General features: G+C 45.0%; 1 protein-coding gene across 3 annotated transcripts; it reads left to right on the plus strand.

Moving 5' to 3' along the window:
* Nucleotides 1–737: 737 nt before the first annotated feature.
* LOC142572917 (uncharacterized) lies at nt 738–25296 on the plus strand. Of its 3 annotated transcripts, XM_075682371.1 has the most exons (6): nt 741–1405; nt 1465–1558; nt 20364–20489; nt 22842–23134; nt 23671–23700; nt 24726–25296. In XM_075682371.1, exons 1-4 carry the CDS (start codon nt 1067–1069, stop codon nt 22859–22861), a joined length of 579 nt encoding a protein of 192 aa, XP_075538486.1. In that variant the 5' UTR covers nt 741–1066; the 3' UTR covers nt 22862–23134; nt 23671–23700; nt 24726–25296. The 3 variants fall into 3 exon arrangements, with proteins under 3 accessions (XP_075538487.1, XP_075538486.1, XP_075538485.1); XM_075682372.1 differs by lacking the exon at nt 23671–23700 and having other exon boundaries at nt 738–1031; XM_075682370.1 differs by lacking the exon at nt 23671–23700.
* The last annotated feature ends 817 nt before the right edge of the window (nt 25297–26113 follow it).

The following is a 26113-nucleotide window of genomic DNA, read 5'->3' on the forward strand; positions in this document are numbered from 1 at the left end:
TGTATTTGTGCACACAAAGTGCAGGAAATAATGCCCGGGAGAGGAGGGGTGCTTGAGATCGGATGTTCAGATTTTATGGCATTGTTTGGGAGGAGTCTTTGCTGCAGAATGTACGAAAAAGTGAATTTATCTGTAATGCCGCTCATTCACCACTTACGCACGTTTCGCCTCTATACGCAATACTCCTGTTAGGTCAATATACCGAAACGATACATGCTTGTAATTTACTTTCTTTCAGCTGATGGCATCCGGTGGAGCATCGTATGGCAACGACTGCTGCTTACATGGTGCCACAACTTTGGATGAATGCAGAAGCCCGGAACGAGCATTTATATAGAGCAAAATAAACATTTCATCATTTCAGAAGGCGTCTTTCGTTTTCTTTATGAAATTGCACCTGACAGATTCGGCGCAGTCTTGTAAAGGTCAATCGCAATCATTTCTACTTAATAATGAAACGATTCCGCGCCAAGGCCACGCGAGGTTCAGCAGAAGCGAAAAAAAAAAAATGAATGCCGCAACAAGCAGCGGAGCCGGCGCGGCGTGTACCAACTGGTGTTCAAAACGCGCGCGCCCAAAACCGAAACCGGAAGGAGTCAACAACATCCGCTTGGTGTGCTATAGTCAATTCGGCCGCTGGGCTCTATGGGAGTGTCCGCTCTTGTTGAAATTTCCTGACAGGCTGACGGCGCCCCCGACGGAAGCGCCGAATTTTCCCCCAGTGGCATTAGCGTCATCAACGTGATTGACATGGTGACGAATCTCATGAGTAGCGGTTAGCGGCTGTGGCATGGCCGTGGCGGCACCGTCGACGCGCGGAGTAGCCTAGGTGCTGCGGTCGCTGCGCATGAAAATGTGGAAGTTGTTTTGTTGCATTTGTTCCTTTGTTGGCACTTTCTACCGTAGTTGTAGCTCGGGAAGGCATGTTGGGGGTTCTCTGTGCCGTGTTTCCCGCGCGAGTGTGTTCGCGGCCACGGTTCCGTTGTGCTCAGCGTTGTAAGAAGATGAGTGCGCTGCAGTGACTGCAACAGGTGTGTGAGCAAATGGATTGATTTCGGTATTGACCATGTCGAAGTTTTACTGCTGCGTGGAGTACTGCTTCACAAAACAAGGAAACGGTATAGCAATGCATCAATTTCCTACCGTCGAACCTCTACGAAAGCAGTGGATTGATTTTGTGCGCGCCACTAAACGCGATGGATGGAATCTGCGGCGTACCAATCGCATCTGTTCGCTACATTTTGAGGCTAATTGCTTTATGCAAAATCCGCGATATTTAGCGCAGTTTGGTTTTGCGACGAATAGAGTTCGTCTCGAGCCTAATGCCATCCCGAGCATTTACCCCGCCATTTGCCGCCCCCGAGCAAAAGCAGCTACTGCAGCCCCCAAGCATCCTCGCCGCGAGGTTTGTATATGCTGTGTTGGTATGCAGTGCAGCCTGTGATGATGTCATGTATCGTGCAGTTTGGCGAAGGGGAGCCACGAGCGCCTACTTCCTTGGTGCAGATGTCGCTGGAGCGCAGCTTCGCCGACCCGATATACATGCCTACTAACTCGGGTATGTGTTGACCGATCGTATCTATACGCATGAAACAATGACCGTCTTAACAGCGTGCTACTATTACAATGTGGGTTGTGGCGGCCGTAGTAACGTATATCCTGCAGAAGCCACGTCGTGCGCTGCTGTTTTAAGTATGTGGTGAGCTGCATGTGTTGACCTTTGCTGCGGGCCATGTGGCGCCACCTGCGCAGAGTCATAGAGTGGCGGCGCGTGGCGAAAAAAAATCTTGCATGTTCGGTTGTGTCTACGCATGTCACGACGTATGCAAGAACGCTGCTTTAAAGTGTCCCTGAAACGGTTTGGCCAAATTTTGTAGACACACATAAAGTACAGTTAAAGTAAATAATTAGCACCACAATTTCTTTGAAGCATATCGTACTAAGAGAGCTATGGGCAATTACAGGTTACCCTCCTCCATAGCCATGCACATTCTCCTAATCTCTTTTGCTGAGTGATCAGGGCTAAGCACTGCTTTGATTGGCTCTACGTCATGATGGGATGTTGTGTCGTCTACTTCCGGTTATTTTGGAATCAATGCGCTATGGTAGGGACCATAGGTGCGCGCAGCCTCTCCAACCCCTCTGCCAGCCACCTGGCATTCTATCCAGAGCGCGAGCCATTGAAGCTGCGTGCGTGTCTGATATTCCGGTAACCACAGGTGAGCTGGGAGTTTTCATGGATAGGCGGAGGTGTAAACTAAAACCCCTTCATACTACTATTGCTGTCATAAAGCAGCTTTTGCATAGACATACGTGAGCGTTCTGATTGGTCTGCACAGTCTGGCCACCTCGTGGCTTGGGACTTAACCAGCCAAATAAAGAGCTAATATTGCTCTAACCAAGTGTAAAACATTTTAAATATTTAGAAAAACAATGTGGTCATGATTATGCTCCTGCCAAAAATTTACGCCAGCAGCAAAGTGGAATACACTTCGTTACTGCTATATAGTTCTGTGTTTGGTAGAGCTCTGTGCCACCAGGTGGCTGCACCTTGCAGACTGTTCACATTTGTGTCTCCGTTCATCCCTTGAAATGCCCAAGCCCAGCCTGCTTGTGTTACGTTTACCCAAATACCGGACATGCAAAACACTATTGTGATAGTAATCTTCCAGCGTCAAAGTGACGGCCACAAACGCGTAAATTGTGTTGCCAATCGGATACCACAGTCCGATGTGCTGCAGCCACTCCGCTCCTCTGCTGCCTTGCAGAGGGACACATGGCTGCAGCTTGACATATTGCCAGTCGCTGTGTTTGCAGCCCACAACGTAACAAGGGTGAACCATTGTGCTTACGAATAGAAAGATTGAGACCAACACTGACCGCAGAGCTCTTGTCAACATGGTGCATGTTGTAACACAAGCAGACGACACTTGCTGTGTGCCAGAAGTCTTGAGTGTAGTGGTAAATTGTCCTTGTGCATTCTCTTTCAGTTTCTTTCTTTTTTATGGAAACAAATTAGCTAACATTCTAACTACTGCAAACAACACTTGTTCGCCATAAAATAGAAAAAATTATCGATGACGCACCCTGGGCAGCCAATCGGATAGCTCGCCCTACTGGCATGATATGGTCACCTGGTCAGGGGCAGCTGAAAACTCAGCTTAGTGGCGTGCTGTGATCAGTAATGATGTATGTTTTTAAACACCTTATAATAAATTATACAGTTTACGTGGAGCACTTAGATCAACTAATGATCAGAAGGACCTACCCTAATGACTAAGTACGTTTGCACAAAATTACCAGAATCATTTTGACCTCGTACCAATTAGTAATTGGTACGGGGTCTTTTATTGTGTTGGAACTCTGGCGCTGAAGACAGTTTTGTTTAACTGGTCTTGGTCTAGTCTTGGTTTAACTAGTCTAATCTTTGGCCTGTAAGCCACGCTCAGTTTTTTTGCTGGTCGGTGCTCAAAAAAGGAAAGGAAAAAAAAGCCAGCGCTGTCGCTTAATTAGTGGCAATAGTGGCTATGGCATTGGGCTTTTAAATTGGAGCTCATGGGTTCAATCCAGGCCGCAGAATTTGATGGTGATGAAATGGAAAAACGCTTGTGTACTTATATTTAGGTGAATGTCAAAGGATCCTATGTGTTGAAAACTCAAACGCCATGGGTGCCTCATAATCATATACCATTGTTTTGCTGCGTAAAACTCCACAACTTGATTATTTAAATAGAGAAGGTGGCTGTGTCCTTTGGCTCTTTTCTAGGGGTTTAAGCAAAGTGAATATATATATATATATATATATATATATATATATATATATATATATATATATATATATATATATATTGTAGTGAAGAGAGACGCTAGTGGGTTCAGCGCTACTGGCTCTAAACGGTAGTGGGTCGAGCGCTCCTGCTCAGCAACGGCTCTCGTGCTTGGAAGCTGTGACTGCCCTGCCCGTCGACGTTGCGCTGCTCCGAGCTCTGCCTAATAAACACCTTTAGAATTGGTGGAGGTGCTGGGTACCCTCAGACGATCATCCTGGAACTCCGGTCCTGTACCCTACCATCTACCATGCCCCAAGACGCCTCCCAGCAAATGCCTCCTCCTGCACCCACTGCGTGTCTCGGGGTGCCTCGTCATCGTGACCCTCCTATCTACACTGGAGCGGACGACACTGACGTGGACGAATGGCTCACGGCGTACGACAGGGTAGGCGACCATAACAAGTGGGACGAAGCGGCACAACTGAGCCATGTTCTGTGCTACCTCACTGGAGTTGCCAGCCTGTGGTATAACAACCATCAAGCAGAGTTCCAGACATGGTCGGAATTTGACTTCCCTCGCCGACGTATTTGGTCGCCCTGCTGTTCGCAAGCTGCGTGCCGAGCAACGTTTGCGAGAACGAGCTCAACAGCCAGGCGAAACGTTCACCAGCTATATCGAAGATGTCCTGGACCTATGCAGGAAAGTCGATTCGACCATGGCGGAGTCTGATCGAATCCGAAACATCCTGAAGGGCATAGAAGACGACGCCTTTAACATGTTGCTGGCCAAAAGTCCACGCTCTGTGGCTGAAATTGTCACACTGTGTCAGAGCTATGAAGAACTCCGCAGGCAGCGGTCACTGACTCGTCGATCTCTACCGCGTGACGAACACCTCGCTGGTTTGGCTGCCATGTCCAACCAGGCAGCGTTGCTCGCAGAAATGAAGGCGTTCGTCCGCAAGGAAGTTGCCTGGCAACTCTCGTTGATGGATTTTGCACAGCCGCAGTCGGTACACGCGCCTACGCCAAGTTTTGCGCCTCCGCTTCGCCGTGTCATAGCGCAAGAACTGCACGAGGTTTTGCCTGAGCGCCACCAGCGTGTTCCTGCGGCTGCGCCTCACAGCTACACCGAAGTCATGGCCAGGCCTCAACAGATCCCGACAGCTGTGCCACTCAGCTACGCGGAAGTCGTCACCGAGCCTCAACAACTCCCTCAACGGGGACCTCTCACGTACGCCGAAGTCCTCGCTAGGCCCCAACAACAGCCTGCTATGCAATCAATTCACCAGCCGCCACGTCCAGCGCGTCCTTCCACATGTATGGGACCTGCCGCAACGACTCAGTGGCATACAGTGGACAATCGACCGATATGTTTTGCGTGTGGCTACGTAGGCCACGTCGCACGCAACTGTAGTTGCGTGCAGTCGCCTAGCGCTACACCATATGGGCCAAGTTCTATGGCGGGTTCTCCGTGCCCTTATTACGACGATGAACCTCTGGCTGCGTCACCACCATTCCGCCGGTCCGCCAACATCCGCCGCTCAACTTCTCCACGCCGACGCTCCCCATCATCGATGCGGCCTCGGCCCGAAGCTCGGGATGAGGAAAACTGATCGTCGCAGTCCATGAGGCAAGGGCTGCGATCCCATCGAAACGCGGAAGTCCTCAACGTAGCCCGACCATTGCGATAGACGTGTTAGTTGACGGTGTGCGCACATATACCCTCGTGGATACCGGAGCCGCTGTATCAGTTATGGACGCAAAGCTTTGTCGCTTCCTTTGAAAGGTTACGATGCCCATTGCTGGACTCGCCCTTCGAACAGCAGGCGCACAGCGTATTCACCCGATTGCGCCGTGCACCGCTCGTGTTCTCATCGAGGACGTTGTATATGCCGTCGAATTTATTGTGATTTCCTCGTGCTCCCACGAAGTTATCCTGGGGTGGGACTTTCTCGCCCGCCACGATGCCGTCATTCATTGCGCACGGGCCGAACTAGAACTGTCGCCAATCTTAGATATGATGCTTGCCGATAATGCTTCTTTTGCGAACAAACTACTCGTCAGGCACGACACAAACGTTCCTGCCAACTCGTCAGTGATTTTATCAATGCAGTGCAGCAGCCTCTCTGACGCCATCGCACTACTTTCTCCGTCGAGCCACTTTTATACTCGAAAAGGTCTGCTGCTGCCTTTTGCGACTGTGAACGTCAAACAGGGCTCCACAGCTATTTTTGTCTGTAACCCCTTCCCATACCCTGTGATGCTGCTTCAAGGCGAATGTCTTGGCCACGTGGAAGTGATCGACGCCGTACAAATTACGGATGTTCCCGAAGACACGTCCTGCGCCAGTTACAACACGCTCGGTTCTCTCTCTACGTCGGACCCTTTGCCCACAGGTGTGTTCGATTCATCTATTGCCGATGGCCTCACCCCACCTCAGCGTTCGCAGCTTTTGCGCATCTTAGAAGAATTTCGTTCTTCTTTCGCGATATGGTCGATGCAACGACCATATCGCGTCTCTGCCACAGAACATCGTGTGATTAATGAGCAAGTGGACGATATGCTTCGCTGCGAAGTGATCCGACCCTCGAACAGTCCATGGGCATCCCCTGTCGTCCTTGTTACGAAAAAAGACGGCTCGGTACGGTTCTGTGTAGACTATCGGCGCCTGAACAAGATCACTCGCAAAGATGTATACCCGCTGCCGCGAATCGATGACGCCATCGATAGCCTACACGGAGCAGAATTCTTTTCATCTCTAGATTTACGCTCCGGCTATCGGCAAGTACCCATGGCTGACGTCGATAGGCCGAAGACAGCCTTTGTCACACCCGACGGCTTATACGAATTTAACGTCATGCCGTTTGGACTTTGTAATGCGCCAGCAACCTTTGAACGCATGATGGACACAGTTCTCCACGGTTTGAAGTGGCACACGTGCTTATGTTATCTCGACGACGTTGTTGTTTTTGCCTCTGACTTCACCACGCACCTTCAACGCCTACAGCGTGTTTTGATGTGCTTAGCAAACGCTGGCCTCCAACTGAACCTAAAGAAGTGCCGATTTGCAGCACGGCAGCTCACGATACTAGGTTACGTCGTCTCGAAGGATGGAATCCTCCCCGATCCAGACAAACTTCATGCCGTAGCTGAATTTACTAAACCGACGTCCGTCAAAGAACTGCGCTGTTTTGTAGGTTTGTGTTCTTACTTCAGGCGCTTCATTCGCAATTTCGCCGCCGTCATATCGCCCCTGACGAAGCTCCTTGGCAGCAACGGACCTCTCCATTCGTGGTCTCCGAGTGCGACGAGGCGTTCACTAAGCTCCGTCGTTTGCTGACGTCTCCTCCCATTTTGCGCCACTACGACCCAACGGCACCTATTGAGGTACACACAGATGCCAGCGGTGTTGGCCTCGGCGCTGTCCTAGCGCAGCGCAAAGAAGGGTTTCCTGAATATGTTGTGGCATATGCAAGCCGTATGCTTACTAAAGCCGAGACCAATGACACCGTCTCGGAAAAAGAATGCCTGGCAATCATCTGGGCGCTTACCAAGTTCCGGCCCTATTTGTATGGTCTACAATTTGATGTCGTCACGGACCACCATGCACTATGCTGGCTGTCGTCATTGAAGGATCCCTCAGGCCGTCTCGCCCGCTGGGCGCTTCGCTTACAGGATTACAATATCCGCGTACTGTACCGCAACGGACGCCAGCACGCTGATGCTGACACCCTCTCACGTTCTCCCTTGCCAGTCGACAATCCCTGCTGCGCAATATCCCAGCTTGACGTTTCTTCCGTCGACATTGGGACCATCGCTTCTGAGCAGCGCAAGGACCCCTGGATTGCTTCCATCATAGACTGCCTTGCTGATCCGTCATCGCAGCCAACCACTCGTGCATTGCGCCGTCAAGCTGGCCATTTCGCCATTCGAGACGACCTGCTTCACCGACGCAATTACACGTCTGACGGCCGCCAGTGGTTATTAGTTGTACCTCGAAGCCTGCGTTCTGAAATATGCGCATCGCATCGTGCTCACTCGGGACTTTTCAAAACCTACCAGCACCTCCAATGACGCTACTACTGGCGGGGAATGTACAACTACATTCAAAAGTTCGTTCGCTCATGCCCCGACTGCCAGCGCCGAAAATCTTCACCCCACCACTCGCCAGTTGGTCTGCAGCCTCTACCCTGCCCTACCCGGCCGTTCGGGCGCGTTGGCATCGATTTGTATGGGCCACTTCCCCTGACGTCGTCTGGTAACCGCTGGGCCATTGTGGCAGTAGATCACCTTACACGATACGCTGAAACCGCCGCTCTCCCAGCAGCTACAGCGCGCGATGTTGCATCATTCCTGCTTCGCCGATTCATCCTGCAGCATGGTCCACCTCAAGAACTGCTCAGCGATCGCGGACGCGTCTTCCTGTCGGAAGTAGTTGAAGCGATTCTCAAAGAGTGCCACGTTGTTCATCGTACGACTACGGCGTACCACCCTCAAACGAATGGCCTCACAAAACGCTTCAACCGTACGCTCGGCGACATGCTTTCAATGTACGTTGCCTCCGACCACACGAACTGGGACGCCGTTCTGCCATTCGTCACCTACGCGTATAATACCGCTACGCAGAGCACCACTGGATTTTCACCCTATTTCTTGCTGTATGGTCGACATCCTTCGCACACCATTGACACCATTCTGCCGTACCGGCCGGATGCATCCGAGTGCGTGCCTATTTCTGCCACAGTCAGACATGCAGAAGAGTGCCGTGACCTCGCACGGGCCTTTACTTCCGCTGATCAAGAGCGCCAGAGGAGCACTCGCGGTGACGCCACTGCCACGGTCACCTTCGATCTGGGAGCGCTCGTGTGGCTCTCAGTTCCTTTAACTGCCCCTGGCCTCTCATCAAAACTGGTCCCTAAGTATGAAGGCCCTTATCATGTTCTCGAACGCGCATCTCCTGTGAACTATGTCATAGAACCAGTTGAGCCATCTTCAGACATGCACCGCCGTGGACGAGACATTGTCCATGTCGACCGTTTAAAGCCTTACTACGACCCACTCATCGTGACGAGCTGTTAGGTCGCCAGACGGCTCCCTTCTCGCTCCCGGTGGGTGATTATAGCGAAGAGAGACGCTAGTGGGTTCAGCGCTACTGGCTCTAAACGGTAGTGGGTCGAGCGCTCCTGCTCAGCAACGGCTCTCGTGCTTGGAAGCTGTGACTGCCCTGCCCGTCGACGTTGTGCTGCTCCGAGCTCTGCCTAATAAACACCTTTAGAATATATATATATATATATATATATATATATATATATATATATATATATATATATATATGTGTCTTATTATTATTATTATTATTATTATTATTATTATTATTATTATTATTATTATTATTATTATTATTATTATTATTATTGTTATTATTATTATTATTATCATTATTGAAGGACACAGACAATGAATACATCTTTTGACTGTGCAGTGATTTATTCTTATTCTTTTATGATGTAGGAAAGTGTGCAAGTACCGTTTCATGGCAGATGGGAATTCCACAATATTTAAAACTTCACTGTGAACTAACCATGAAAAGTGAATGAAACTCGGTGTAATTATAGAGTCGTCTTAGTGGGCAATTTCAGTATGATTCGCTTTGGGGTAGTTTCGATAAAACAAGAGTTACAACCACTTATGTAACCATACTCCCTCCGTAGACGGCCATGTATTGACAGCAGACAGGAATTCTGTAATATTTACAACCTCACTGTGAACTAATTAATTTTGACAAGTAAATGAAACTCGGCGTAATGATAGAGTCGTCTTAGCAGCCAATTTCATGATGATTATTTCCAAGATACCTACGTTAGATTGAGAGCTATAGAGCATTCGTGAGAAACTGGGTCGTATCGACGCGACACATGGGTGTACTGATATCAACCACTGCTGGAAAGTAGCTATATACAGCTTCACTGTAAAAACTTTCCTTGCCTGAATCGAGTTAGCAGATTTACAGGCTACCTCAAAATGGGGCATTTATATTGACTGACAGCTAGGGACAAGCAGGAGTTATCACACCCTGTGTATTAGTTTGCTCAGCAACTAATGCGCCACGACTCGCCAGCGGCAGAATAATTCGGAACAGTCCTCACCTGCATCGGACAAGCCCTTGAGAATTCAAAGTGCTCTTATGCGTTACATTCTAACAGAAATGACTATACGATCATATCTAATAGTGAATTCAGGAACTGCATATGATCTGAATAGCTAATAGCATTCAATGAGACTTGTATGTTTCTACTTCACATGCTGGCACATTGAAGAAGATTGCCAGACCAGCCATGGAGATTACACTGGTCTTTACTTCCCAGTTGCCCTTATTCAGTCTGTGTATACATAGGTAATATATCCTTTCTCTTAACACTGTTCATATTAGCATCCAATCACTGTCATGATTCCTTCTCACAAAAAGCCCATTGGTACACTTGGGGTCGGTTGCATATAGAGTACTAGAATTGTTGTACACTCTAGTTCCATCCATGATAAGTCTCCAGCCACAGGCTGGAGGTTGAAGTTGCCGTGTACACTCCCATAAACACGACACCAACTATGAAGAAAAGTATGGTAGTGCCACATTTGTTACTGCAAACACGCTTATTCTGGTTGAGAGTTGTCACTTTTTCCATTAGTGCATTTAGAGTATCTGATAACTTTTCTATTATATAAGTGTCATGAATATGTCTATGTACCATTTGATTTACCGAGAAGTTTAGCCGTCCGCCGCTCTTCTTCGTGCCACACACTTAATAAACCTGGTATATTTCACTAGAATATTGTTTTCTTCGAATATTGTCTGTGCTCTTTAATATTCCACCAACAAGAAGTGGGCATGAAATAACACAACGAAATTTTCCCACGTCACCTTCATGTTCATTCATTCATTCATTTATTGATACTGACAGCCTCTGCAGGCTATTACAGGAGTGGAAAAAAAAAGAAAACTTAAGTGTATATGGGCATAAGTTCAACACCCACATCCGACACATTATAAAAAAAAAATGCACTGGACAAGAAAACCAGCTAAATTAATGCACAAGAATACAGAATACACAAGTTGAGGCAGGGACTTATGCTATTGTCTAGGTGCACTGTGGTGTGTGAGTGATTCGAGGCGTTCAATGAAGACATCAAGGGAGTCACTTCTCACGATGGAGTCAGGAAGCAGGTTCTACTCTTTATTAACTCGAGGAAAAAAGCTGTATTTAAAGCAATCATTATGAGAAAGTGACAGGAATGTACAGTGCTCGCAGAATGAAACGGGACACAGATCATTTAGTAGTACCCTACATAAGTGCAAATTACGCGAGAGCACCATGTCATGTCGCTAGGAATTTGGTCACCAAAGGTGGCGAGGACTCCGATGTAAGTGTACGCGCCAGAATTACGTCGATGTGACACGAACTACAGCCGTCTGAAACGAAAGTATGCGCATTACTTAGCCCTAAATTGACGCGTTTCATTCGGTGAGCACTGTACATACTGTGTTGATGTCTAGATGGTTCATCGGGGTGAACTGTGAAGTACTGTGTTGTATTAATCTTATAGTGACCGTGAATTAGCAGGAAAAGAAACTTCATCCTTTCAACCTTTGTTCGGCCTTCAAGAGTTTCAAGGTTTGCTTGTTTACATAACTCGGTTGGTGAATAGATGCAGCAATATTTATTGGAGATAAAATGGTATACCCTCTCTGCACTTTTTTCTATTTTTGCTATGTTAGATGCGGTGTAGGGATCCCACACTATTTTCCCATATTCAATCACTGGTCTTACTGGTGATGTATAAGCGAGTAATTTTGCATCGGGAGTTGCATTGCGGATGTTACGGCTCAGACCCCAAATTACCCGATAAGCCTTTGAGCACACATTATCTATGTGCATATTCCAGCGTAGGTTGGAAGTGAAAGTTAAACTGGAGGTACTTCTGCTGTTGCACTCTGTTAACTTGCTTACCTGCTATAAACTAAGGGTATTTCTTTACATTTTTATTTCTAGTGATGGACATGATCACTGATTTGTCCGGGATTAGCACCATTTGCCACGTGGAGCACCATTTTTCGATTTCTTGTATGTTAGTGCTTAGCTCCTCTTCGTCACTTGGGGATTTAATTGTGTTGTATACAACGCAATCATCTGCGAACAATTTTACTGGAACAGTGATAGATTTTGTTAGGTCATTTATGAAAGCCATGAATAAAAGGGGGCCCAGAACGCTCCCTTGAGGCTCACCTGAGAACCAACGTGGAAAGAGTCGATTCAAGACCTCGAAGGTTGACGAACTGTTCTCGAGAGGGGAGGTAAGAAGAAAACCAGTTTGTTATTTTGGGGTTTCTCAAAATAACGTGAATTTTTTGCAACAACTTTGGGTGGGATACCTTATCGAAGGCTTTTGCGAAATCCAGGAATATTATATCAGTTCGTTCACGGTTGTTTATTGCTTGAGAGAGATCGTGAATGGTTTCCGTAAGCTGGGTGGCTGTTGATAAACCTTTACGGAACCCATGTTGAGAAGGATGTAGGATGTTGTTACAGTCCAGATATGCCATAAAGTGTTTAACTACAATGTTTTCCAGCAATTTGGAACAAGTACATGTGAGAGAAATTGGGGGGAAAATTATTGACTACAGATGTGGAACCACTCTTATGAATCGGAATAATTTTTATACGTTTCCATGCAGCCGGATTATATCCCGTGGCAATAAATGCTTGAAAAATATTAGGGAAGTATTTGACAACCCACTTTGCTTAACGAAAGAGAAATTCTGTTGGAATTCCATCAGGGCCTGAGCTTTTCTTTACACCCAAGTGAAGAAGTAAGTTTAAGACCCCTTGCTCAATATTTTCTGTCTTGAACTGGAGGGCAGCCAGGAGATTCTGTGAAGATTGGCAACAAACCATCATCATGAGTGAAAACTGATGAAAAAAACAAAACAAATTAAGGCTTTCAGCTTTTTCTTGACTATTGTTTCCTCCCGCTCTTTGAAACTTTGTAGGGTTGACATAGCACCAAAATTTTCTAGGTGCTTTGCTTAAAAATTTTGTTAGCCTCACATTGTAAAACTTGTTCCTAACTTCCCTGACAAGACATTTCAAGTCCTTACTCATGTGACTAATGGCACTTCTTTTATTAGGATCACACATAATCCTCTTTGCCCTCCGCTTCCGTTTTAATTTTCGCTTGGCATGTATAATTTCTCTTGTGATCCACGGATTCTTCTTTTTTATGTGTATTGAACACCTCAGAATAAACTGCCTGGTACAGTAGTCAGCTATGTTTGAAAAACTATACCACAATTCGTCAACTGTAGCACTGGCCTCAAAAAGACACGTGAAATTATCAAATGAACGTTTCAGGTAGTCCAACACAGTGACATCATCAGCCGCTGCAGAGTTGAGAACCATATTAGAAGGTTTTCGATGCGGGTGATCTGGCGTCATGTATAAGTCTATCATAACCATTTTATGATCTGACAAGCCCTCGTAGAGGTCGAATGTACACAGATATGGGGGGGGGGGACAGCAGTTTGGAAGATACAAAGACTAGGTTAAGTAGCGATGATGGTGCACATATTCTGGTATAACCTTCTACGACTTGAGTTAAATTGTACCAAAATGCAAGTTCAATTAGTTCACAGTTGAACGTATCAGTTGAATTAAAGGAGAGCGCATTCCAGTCGACGCCTGGCAAATTAGAATCACCTAAAGTAGTATTGAGTCATCATTGTTTAGGTTCATGTGCATAAAGTTTCTCAGATTAATAAGCATGTCTATAGGGGAGAGCTTTGTAGACACCACCGACATACACGGTGCGGTTGTTCATCCTCGTTTTAATCCAAACTGATTCTATATTCTTCGGAACATCAAGTACAGAAAATAATAAATCACTTTTAACCATAATTGCCACTCGCCCACCTCTTCCTATCTGGTATTTCCTTATTGTTCTATAATTGTGGGGTGGTGTCTTCAGCATTCAATATGTCTTGATGAAGCCACGTTTCAGTTATTACCATAATATGTGGTTCATGCTCGACGATCAATGGCGGCTGCTTTATTGACTAAACTCCTGGTGTTTCCATTCATAAGCTTAAAGCATTCATTAGGGCAGTTATTGAGTCGCACATGATCAGCCTTTGTGGGAGTATGTCACTTGACTCCGCTGGTAACTTCACCCCAGGCGTACAGAACATCACTAATTTTAATCTTGTTGAAGATTAATTTAACTTTTGTGCCATTACACTCTCTCTTCGTCTGAAGATTTGCATAGATTTTTGCTGATCTCAGTTACCATTTTAGAATTATATTCTGATATGCTTACTTTAGTGTTTTTGAGCTTATGGCAGTTCTGCAAAGTTTTCATCTTATCTCTAAAATCAGTAAACTTCAGATTTACAGGTCGGTCCTTGCCCGGTGTTTTCTTTCCTGGTCTGTGAATTCCTTTGATAAAATTCAGTTTCTGTCTGAGTTTATTTTAAAATATACCATCATTTACCTTCTTCAATAATGTTTCCTGTGTTTCACGTCCTTCCTCTTTTACACTTCTAACTATAAAATTGTTGCGGCGAGATCGGTTTTCAAAATCGTCAAGCTGCCTGGAACTGCTGCCCATGGCTGTTTTTTTTATCACTAACAGTGCTCTCTAAGTCGGCAAGCCTTTTACGACTTTCCTCAACGCTCTGTAGTTTATTTTCAATGGTCTGAAGCCTGGCTTGTATTTCAAGAATGAGTGCTTCAGAAGATGTCTGGTTTTCCTGTATTCCTGAGATTTTAGCCAGGATTTCTTTCTGCGTGTTAATCATTTCGTCGAAAATTTTTTCAGTAATAGGATTGGGGTTAGATTTGATATACCCAGAAAGCGTGAGTAACATGAATGCCATCGAAAAACAGTCACACACACAATGCACAAGCTATGTGAACATGGCAGCACTATTAAACAGAGGTAGTCACTACGAAATTCATATTTTCTTACACCAACCTGCACAAGTAAGGGTACCTTCGGTGACATTGTCACGGCAGTGCTGCCGTGTCCACTGAAGCCAGGGCTTGCATATGCGCCTTTTATAGCCACAGGCCCTGCTGTCCGACGATGGTCTCGTCGCAAAGTACCCTACGCAAAGTATCGCAGCACATAGCATTGCGATACTTTGCGGACACGACTGTCTGCACATCATCTACATATTGCATTTGTCTGTTTGCATTGCCCAAACCCGGTGGAGGGCCCTTTAAAGGGCCCCTCACCAGGTCTGGCCATTTTGAGCTGACAAGCACAGAGCATACATTGCACGGTAACGATCGTGTTTTGCTAGGAATTACATCGCTAAGCTCTGCGAAAAGGTCTGAAATTTCAATCCGAATGCCGTTTTCCCTTTCTCTTGTGGTGACCGCGTTCCAAGCTGGATGATGACATAGTCGTGTACCTGTGCCTACATAGTCGTGTCCGCAGTGTGACATTGCTCATGGTGACACGTGACTTCGAGAATTATTCATGGCAACATCTGTTATTTGTGTGATCTGTTGCTTGAATGGGCGAATTGAAGTTTAGATAAATAATAAATCACATACACGAACGGAATGTCTGCATGTTTTTAGTTTTACTTCGCACCGAAGCAAGAGAGATGTGCTTCCGCTTCATCTGCTTGCTCCCGTGGTCGGGCAGTCATTTGCGCAGGTACCAAAACTATGCCATTTTCTACCGTGTTCCAGCGCATGATCACGCTCTGCGATCCGCTTGTTCTGCCTCAGTATTCCTGTAGCACTGTATTATACCACTAGTCATGTGTCCTTGTGCACACCGCGCAAAATCATGTGCTGCACGAAATGAGACATCACAACAGCTCACGGATCAGCGGAAGTGCCCAGCGCCACTAGAAAAAAAGAACAAAAAAACCAGAGGAGGAAGAAATGAAGGCAGGGCTCGTGACGTATGCATCAAGTGATCCTCGAGGTCCAGTATGGGAGAACGCAGGGAAGGAATTTCGCTTGCAGAGGCTAGATGGGGCGAGTGGAGAGAGTTCTCGCTATGCAGTGGAGCTCGCCTTCTGAAATCATGGATTCGCGGCACTGAAATATTTCTATCTCGGCTTTTAATGAGCCGATTGCGGCAGAAGGCTCCTTAGAGGACACGTAACAACTTCCAGCCTATAACCTAAATTTACTATGGGGCCTGATAAGTGGCCCTTAAAGGGATTTCAACTGAATAAGCTTCTGAAGTATACTAATCCCATGCAATGCTCACTTAGACAATGCATGAGGCTTGAAAAAAAAATTGTTCAGTCCCTATTGATGTTGATCGCCAATGTGAGCCAATAGCTGAATGCTTTTAGGAACCTATTTGCTTCATTAAAGGAATGATGTGCTTGAAGGCCTATGTTACTGTGAAGGCACTTAGGTACTGCTTGTTTTTTCATTGCACAATTCCTTAGAGAGCAGAAGCATTTACCAGCACACCTGTAGCAGCAGTATAGGTTGAGAGCATGTACGCTTCGAACAGATATAATAATTTGCTTTCGGTGATGAATGTGACCTGCAATGCGAGAGCACACACCTTTGGCATTGGTACCTTTGTACTGTCAGCGAGCACAACCAGTCATTCACGAGAATAGGCAAAAAAGCTAAAGAAGGCTATTTGCCTTCTTAGCGTCCAGGCCTACTGCTGCTGCATCCTGCATTTGTACAACATATGGAGGAAGTACACGGTGCACTGCTTATTGGTTTTTTGAGCAATGAATCGTCAATGTGTCGTTAGAGTTTTGAGTCATCACTGTGCTGGACACTACCCTGCACAAAAAGCACTGCATTTAAAGCATTTTCCAGGATAATGAAGCGTTACAGGACCACATTACCGCTGCCAAACCAGTCACTTTTAGCTTTGCACTTGCAAGTCAATCCCCGTAGCGCATGTATCTGTCAGGTGCTGTGCATACCACTTGGCATGCACAAAGCTTTGGTGGTGACAGTAAAGAAGTCATGCTATGCTAAAGTATATGATACTTTAGTATTGATACTTTCTACGCAATGTCATGAGGAAGAACACAGTGTATGGTGCTTGGGGAAAGGAAGCATTGTGATGAGAGGTGTGTGCATGAAGAAATATGACACACATTTAACCGAGATAAAGATTTATTTCTGTACAGAGTTTCAGTATCACAAAGAGCTGGCGATGGGTGATGAGTTGCTTTCGGAAGCTTGGAAACTGCCCTGTGTCCATTGGTCACACATAATCCAAACAAGTGCATTGTACACACAAATGGTACCTTTAAAGCTTTGTTTTAGATAAACAGATACATTTAAGGGTTCAATACCCCTTGTGTCGCAGTAGCACCTGCCCGTTCTGAAGGACTGGTAAAAAAAATGTGCACTTCCCTAGTGGTGCACACCAAATAGCCCAAAAAGAGTAGTTGCATTATAAAAAATATGAAAGAAGCCATTGCATATCATGTACCATTATTATTAAGACATCTGTGTGCCTTAAAGTGATCACTATAAAGCAACAGTATATGGTTTTATGTCCTAATGAATTATTGTATTATGCACAAAACAGGTGCATTCGCTAACACCAATTTGTGGATCAAGTGCTACGTAAGCTGGAGTATCCATTTTACCAACTTGTCCTAGAATGATGTTGCCCAATTATAAGAAATTTAAGGAAATCAAAGGCGCCGTTGAATATCATGCACTCTTTTATTAGCAGTATTGTGTGCTTTAGAGATTTCTATGAGACAACATTATATGTACAGCTTTTATGTTAAAGGGCCCCTGCAACACTCTTTGGGACTGGTAAATAAATTGTGCTGGATGTGAGAGAATGTTTGCATGAACAGCTGAGGCAAATATTAGATCAATTCCATGCAGCGGGAAACGTACAGTGCCTCTGTAAAGATTGGTCATGCTATCCTACAACTCCATCAAGCCCCTACATCTAAACTGCACGTGATGGCGCCACGGCATTCTCGTACACCTATTGACAAGATGTATGAAAAAGTTATGAGCAATATTAACCGTATCAATGGCTTCAAAAGTGTTTGCAACGGTGACAATATTCACAATACTTGAACCCGCCGTGGTTGCTCAGTGGCTATGGTGTTAGGCTGCTGAGCACAAGATCGCAGGATGGAATTCTGGCCGTGGCGGCCACGTTTCGATGGGGGCGAAATGCGAAAACACCCATGTACTTGTAACACCCATGTACACATGTACCCATGTAGATTTAGGTGCACGTTAAAGAACCCCAGGTGGTCGAAATTTCCGGAGTCCTCCACTACGCCATGCCTCATAATCAGGAAGTCGTTTTGGCATGTTAAACCTCATAATTAATTTTTTAAATAATACTTGGCCTAAACAAAAAATTACAAAATACTGCTCTGTTCAGAGTGTCAACGCGAAAAATCATTATTGTATTTTCGGTATTCAGTGGCCGCCGTCTGCTCGAGTTTTACTGCCGCTTTCGCAATCCTAGATTGTGGCGTCGCTTAAGTTTTGCTGACCGTTGTCGCAGTACACATTTTAGTGTGTCTTTTGCTTTGTGTGTGATATTTGTGCATGCATAGACGCACTTGAATGCAAGTGGATGTTCAGCATTTGTCATTTTCACATCTGCGAAATTTCTGGGAGACTCGTGTCACTAGCCTTCTGCTGAAGATGAACATGCAACAGTGGCATTGCTGCACAGTTGCTGGCTACAAAAGTGGTAAGAGTGGTAAAATATGTGGATCCCACGCACTGTGGGAATAGATGTAAGCGACGCTTTGTATGCTGTTTGCTTTGATGGCTGATATTGGTGATATGGGCGGCAAATGTGTAGTTTCTTCAGGGTTTAGTCCAATACGAGAGTGGTGAGTTGATGTTAAACGTTACCTTGCATGCACCACTGCTGTTTGTCTGCATAGTCTGGTTGTCCTCGATGCCGAGTGCATGCTTTGGAGCCATTTTGTTGAGCCGTGCTTACGTCCTCCTCCTGCATATGTGGCCAGCACGCTGAGATGCCAGCTCCAAGTGCTCGCTTCAGGCTATGGATGATTGTAATGTTTACACTATCACAGCCCAGCAACTGCATTTTCGTCACATAGGAAAGCAAGCACAGCACGTGCCATATGCACAAACTGAAATGCTGCTGTGCTGGCTGCGATGCCCGGAGGCAAGCACCTTTTGATGGTGATGCAAGAAACCCTGTGGCACACAAGCAAGACCAGGAGGCGAGCGCCATCTAGTGGTATTGCAAAAAATCCAGGGGCACGTGAGAAAGACCACAGTAGCAGAGCCCGGAAAGGCAGGAGAAGAGGCGAAGAAAGTTTTGCTTTGAAATGCACTGCTCGGTTACTGCAAGATGAGCAACCTCAGAAAACCTAGTTGGGTGGCAATCTGTGAGTTTAGCATGTTGTAGGTGCCAAAATTGGAATCGGTGGCATGTACATCAACATCTAAAACCAAATTTAACATGCGTGCCACCATGACGTTGAGTGGGGAAAGCGTGGACACTGACCTGCTAGGCCACAGCCTCTGCAGTGCAAGCCGTTGGGGGAAGGAATGGAAGCACCACGAAGGGTAGGAAGGGCAACCTTTGAATGCTGATAGCACCACTTCCACTGAATTCATTTTCTACTGAAGTACATCTTGCTGCAAAATATTACTGAAAATGTGTTCTTTGATCTGAAAGGCTTTGCGCAACTTTGGTAAAAAGTGTTGCAGGGCACCTTTAATGTTAGGTTACGTAGAACACAAGTGCACACACTGACACTATTTCAAAGTTGGAGAAGTGGGGTGCTGAGGGGAGCGAGGCACTAGGCATTGTGACAAGCTTGGCACATGGGGCTTATAGGAAATATTAGGTATGGGGTGTAAAAAATAGGGGAATGTTGTGAGGATTTTGAATGCAAATCTTTTTTGGCATACCCTTGTCACGAGACACACTCCTAAGCAAATGTTCATTGCATATGCTTGTTTTTTTCTGCTTGACTTAGAATAGCTTTTGTTTTTTGATGCCAAGACCAATTTTTATTTCTGTAGATAAGCCAGGCTCCTTGAATTGCAGAGCTTTAATGATACTTGACCTGTGCCTTCGCCTCAAAAAGTGTTGGTCTCTGCTGCCATGGAGATTGCTATTCACTGTACTGTTTCAAGGAACAACCTTGTAGCACTGCTCTCATCTTGCAGAACTTGCAACAAGTAGAAGAGTTGATTGTTGGGCTTGTTGGTTTTTCCATAATTGAACTAGTAAGCGCTTGTACTTGTCCATCTTTCTTGTCTCTGTAATTTTTATTGCGCTAAGTTACTAGTTTCAGCAAGTAATGCATTGTCACTGCTCGGGTTGTTCGTGACAAGTGCACCAGCATTTGTCAGTGCCCACGAATGTGTGAAGAACAAAGTATGATGAGAAAAACATGGAAGTAGGGACGTAGGTGCTGGATGGGGCTGGTTCCACACGAGCAAGAGCGGGGAGAAAAAGAAATGCCTCTCGGCAGTTTTGCAACATGCTTGTTGTATTCACCGGTCTGAGTTCCCAGAATGCTACGTAGAATGTAATTGACTGAGTCTTGCTTCCTTCGTACAGGACAAATAAAAGTGGATGCACAGACTCAGTGTGCTGTCGCAGTGGCCTCAAAGACTGCCCAGGTGGCTATGATGCCAGGGGAAAGAACTGTACATGGCGAAAGACGCCGAATGGCAAAAAACATAGGTGAGTAGGCTTTCTGAGGCAGTGGTTGTCAAACATTTCTTTCATGGAACCGTTAGCACGCTCATGGAGTTATTATTAGGGCCTCCAGAGTATTAAGTATTCATTTTTTGTAGCAAAAGCAGGCACAGGAGACCAGCTGCCGTGTCGAGGACGTAAGCAGTAAACACATGTTGTGCTTCGTTCCACAGGCGATTGTTTAGTGCTTTATGCTTAACTTGCTGTACCCTATAATCAAGGAGAGAAGTGGTGTAAAGCATGCTGGAAATGATGTCGACATCAAATTTTCTTTGAGGACAGTTAAAGTCCTGAGCAGGTTCATTATTGACACTCTCTCGCTTCAGTTTGACCTAAGCCTATGTGGAGGGCATGGCTTCAGGCAGGTTAATTGTTGCAAAAGCCTTGCCATATGTACCACTTCTTTTGATGGATGATGCTTATCAATACCACAACTGTCAAGCAGTTCTTTTGAACCTGTTTCTATTTTCTAAGGGTATGTGTAGTTGGTTGCTATGGTTCTGAGGCTCAGAGTTGGCAGGTGAATATCTTTTGTGAGAGGTTGCTAGCACAAAATCTAGTGGTTACACAACCCTTGTGTGGGCCATCACTATGCATACTTGACTACAATTAACATTTATTTAAAGGTATACTAGAGGCAAATATTTAAAAAGCAAAAGTGAGAGATTAATGCACAAGAACGTCTGGCATCAAGTTAACTTGAAATGGTCTGAAGGTGAGCTCGTTGGTATGCATCCATAGTGGAAAAAACAGCACTGAAACACAGATAGACGGAAGAAACGGGACGGGCGCTGACTGCTTTTTGCGTTTTTATGGTCAGACCCACGCGCACCTGGAATTTTACCCCCCCCACCCCTCTGTTTCCCTCCTCCTTCCCCCCCCCTCCTTTCAAACTATATATTTGTGTACATGCAATAAAGCAAACCGTTGGCACTCGGCACCCATCCTGTGTTTCTTCCGTTGGTCCGCATTGCAGCGCTGTTATATACCATGGAGGCATGATGTTAGTGAGGACAAAGCTTTAGTACATGAGAAAATGGGGCCAGTATAAGACACGATTTGTGATTTGACAAGGACATTCCAGCGAAAGCTTATAATTTTATAAAAGCTTATAATTTTGTTGCTAGTAGTCAACAGCCGATAATAAAAAGATTATCCATTGTATTTTAACGAGCAAGAAATGCTAGTTCATTCATTGGCGTTAATTTTGGGGACACTGTGGGTGGTTGAAAAGTTTCCTTCTTGCCATGCCATCTGTGCTGTCATGTTTTGGTTGTTGTGGTATCGTGTATTGTTGCGCTGATTCTGCATGTTGGCAGAGCTTGAGCTAAGTACAAGCAGCTGAAAATGTGATGTCATGTGATGTGATGTCGTGAGCGTGGCGTCCACTTTTATGAGCCAGAGTATCGTTATTCGGGGATCAGCAAGGTTTGTGGCGACAAGCCTTTAAAGGTGGTCACCGGTCGTGTTCACAACAGGTGCGGGGCATGTTTTGCGTGTTGTTGATGCAGCTAAGTGCCCTGTCATGGCTTGATTTCCTCGCACGTTTCTGCGTTTCATGAAAAAAGAAAAAGAAATGTGAGGAACGGGCCCCCCAAGCACTTGGGATCTGCCACTGGACCAGAGCCAAGTAAAAGTCAATTGTAATCCAGCATTTGTGGTGTGTCTGTTGTTGGGAACACATTCTAGGTACAAATCTAGGGACCAACTAGCCATATAGGTGCATCATGTAGATGCATAGGCTGTCCATAATCCAAATAGGAGGCACGGCTCATCAACCAAATGCATTTACCTACTCTCAAAATTGTGTGTGTGCCCGTAGTAGAGTGGCCAGCCCAACCACTGCAAACATTCAGGCCTCACTTCAAGAAATGGTGTCCTTTAGTTCCAGCAATATGAATAACCACTGGTTAAGGCTCATGGCAGCCAGTATCACATGACCCTCTCTCAGCCAGATGTAGCCTGTGCTCTCACGGCAAAATCAGATCGATAGGGGACACTCTTGAGTTGGAGGCTGACACTGAGAAACACGCTGTTGCTTTTGAGTGTGGGAAAAAGCAACCACTTGAATATGCATAAGTACCCTTTGTGTACATGGACTGCAGTTTGAGAAACAGTGGTATATTATTCATATGAACATTATTGGCAGTTACAAAATTTTGATATTCTGATGCCTGCTTTTTGCTGAACGGTCGCTGTAGTAAGTCTTAACAGAGGTTTGTACATACCACTTTTCTCAGGTGCCATAGTTCACAGTTTTTATAAGCCATCGCATATATCTGCTGTTTGTTGTGAATCATTTAAACTGAGTGTATACATGCTTGATTGTGCTTCCAGAGTGCCAGACTGACTTATAGTATCAGAAGAGGTGAAGCAGTGGGCTCTCTGCAACGACACTGTTCAGACCCACCTCAAACGTGTATGTTAGAGATGGATCTGAATGCCGCAGTACTTGTCATGGCAGGCAACATGTATGTTGACTTTCATGACGAGTACTCTCGCGTTCGGAGCCGTCTCTAGTACACATGTTACAGATGCGTCTGAACGCTGCCATTGCAGAGAGCCCACTACTGTCGGGACAAGACACAGAAGCCTTACAGCAATCACTCCAACCATTCTGGATGAAATAGGCAAGTAATTAGCTGAAACCTGTCATCTTACACTTTATTAACCAAGTATTGTCGCATTGTTTGAAACTTGAGCATGAGTGAGCCATCAGTTTAACCAGAAGAGTCAACTACTATACTTGGTAAATCAGTTCTGTGGAAGCGCGCATGGTGGAAGAAAGTGCATGAAAGGGAAAAATTGTCATCTACCGGAAACTAGCATGAGCCTACAAAGGAAACCATGTGGGTTTCTCAGAAAGAACAAGAAAAATTCGTACTGATCTTGGATGAGAATTAATTTCTCTCCAACTATGAAGTTCTATTTCTGAGAAAACCATATGGATTTCTTTTGTAGCTTCATGCTACTGTTGGGTGGATGACAATTATTCCCTTTCATGTACTATATTCGGTGCACATATGTACAAAATGTACAAGTAAACAATCATACTTTATTGAAGAAGTGTGTATAGACAATTTATGCCTGAAAACTTTTGCGATATTATAGTGAAGTGCTGAAACCTCGAAGCTTGTTATTTATTTATTTTATTTATTTATATCAGATACTGTCAGTCCCAGTGGGATTTTTACAGGTTGGGCATATATTATAAACTCACAAATAGCGATAAAAACAGGTTTACACAATTTCAACAATGATATTTGTAATCGACACGAAGCAGATATACACATATGGCAGGAAATATAACATGAATGATACAGTGCATTTGGCAAAGTGGGGTGAAATTGCATAGGCAAAAACAATGCTTATACAGATTTTATTTTGTACAACGACGTGAGTGGTGTGTTATTTCCGGCTAGCATAATCTAATTATTGCCCAACAGTTCAAAAGAAATGATTATGGTATTGACATCAATAATTTTAGGATTTCATAAAGTTGACCAGTGCGTCAGCATTCTGATGGAGACGGAATGCAAAATACTTGTGCACCAGGTGATAAAAATTTGGAGTCCTCCACAACGGTGTGCTTCATAATTACATTGTGGCTTTAGTATTTAAGACCCCAGAATTTAGTTTTGATTTCATTAGCACCCCGTTTAAAGCAAAAATGATTTCAAAACAGTACAGATACATTGCCTAACCAACTTTCAGACCCTGATTTTTCATACTTCCTCATTTATGCAGACCTACCTAGAGCAGTGCCACAGATTCATAGAAAGTTTCAACACCCATTAAGTGAATATCTTGTGAATAAACTACCTAAACATTCCCATTTGTTTTTTAAGAAATTATTTTCTCTTTCACATTCACTGTCATGCATAATACTTTGTAGAGATCATCCTAGCTGTAACTATAAAGCAAAGTGCCTGCTTACAGTGCTTCTTCAGAGACCTAGCCTGCAAATTTTTTTAGTAAACAGTAAAAAATTTTAGGAAGGTGCGTAGAATGAGGTACATGGTGAGGAAGGATGACAGGACACTTGCTCAGACTACAACTGTGTGTTTAATGATAAACAAGAGGCACAGCAGAAATATGTAAACACTGTGCATGCAGCAGTCGGACATCACTCACTCGTTCTACCTTACAAGAACAATAAAAAATTACGAGACCACAGCTGAATCTTTGTGTGTCTAACAGCTTAAATTCACTTTCATGCAGAACTATGGAGGGATGCTGGTGCAAAACTATGGCTGATGCAAAGAACTCAGTGCCCTTCCGCTCTGTGAAGAAGGATGACCAGTGAAGCTGTTTATGTGGGCCCCTTAATGGCGAACTGAACCTCCTTTGCGGGTCGGCCTGGCATTGCACTATCTTCGTGATTGGCCCATGTAGGGGGTGCTTATTAATGCCTGTTTCACCTCCGCTGCGGGTCAACCCGCTATTGCATTATATTTGGGATCGGCAGACGTATGGGGAGCGTTCAGTTTTCGAGACCGGCCCACGTATGAGGAGTGCTTAACGCCTGCGTCACCTTTGCCACGAGATGGTCTGGCATTGCACTGTCTTTGGGATTTTTTTCTACATGCAGAAACGATAGTAGGAAAAGTAGCCCTTAAGAGCTTAGCTATAAAATTACGTGTTCATTAGATATGAAAGGCCTTGGCAATTTTCCTTACCCTCTGGTCACCGTTGCAGCAAGTGAACCAATACCAACTCGCCCAGTTTGCTACTGTATTCAAGAGGGAACATCTTGAGTAATAAAGCAGTTTTTACTATTTTTCTATTCAAATATGAGTATTCTGTAGGCTTTGACTGTAGTATCTTTAACAATTTAGAACTGGCAGGTCTGACAATGGCTTGTAGTTTCAGCATGATTGCTCATTTTGAATCTTCTTGGAATCATGTAGTTTTGTACTGCTGCAAGTAACATAGACGTCTTGCAACATCAGCAGCATTTCTCTCTGAGATGAAAAAGCTTTTTCAATCGTTAGTTTGAACATTTTGATATGAAGCGCATAGTTCCAGGCACAGTAAGTGGTCATTGTAATAAAACAATGTGCACCTTGAATATATACCAGAATGTGTACCAGGTGTGCGAGCTACTAGAGGGCATAATGATGACTTAACAAGTAGCAGCAATATTTCAGACAAGAATCAAAGTAATTGTTCCAAAGCATTTACCTTGTTTCTTTTGCCACTGTTTCCGATGACTGTTGAATAAAACCATTTCAGCCTCAATTATTAAGGTATTCGGCTTCGATGACGGCCAAATGCATAGGTCAGATGGTGCGAGTTGGTGTTGGGAAGTGGTTACATGATTGCAGCCTTTGACAAGTCGAGCACAGCCTAGCCGTTTCTTTAGTCTCCCTCTCAATGACACTACCAATACATAACAGTGCAGCAAGCTTATGTTGGGAACTAGGATGCCACATTGAGGATCACACGGTCACACGTTTACTGCCAGCCTCTCTTGGGTTGCGGAGGCCTTGTGGGAGCAAGCAAATCCATCATTTAGGATTGGTGTCTCCTGACGTGCACACAAAGCTTGGCTGCTGTATCTGCCACTTGATGCTGCTCAATTATGGCCATAAATAGCTTTTCAGTGT

The sequence above is a fragment of the Dermacentor variabilis genome, chromosome 2, assembly GCF_050947875.1.
Source record: "Dermacentor variabilis isolate Ectoservices chromosome 2, ASM5094787v1, whole genome shotgun sequence".
Taxonomy (NCBI): domain Eukaryota; kingdom Metazoa; phylum Arthropoda; class Arachnida; order Ixodida; family Ixodidae; genus Dermacentor; species Dermacentor variabilis.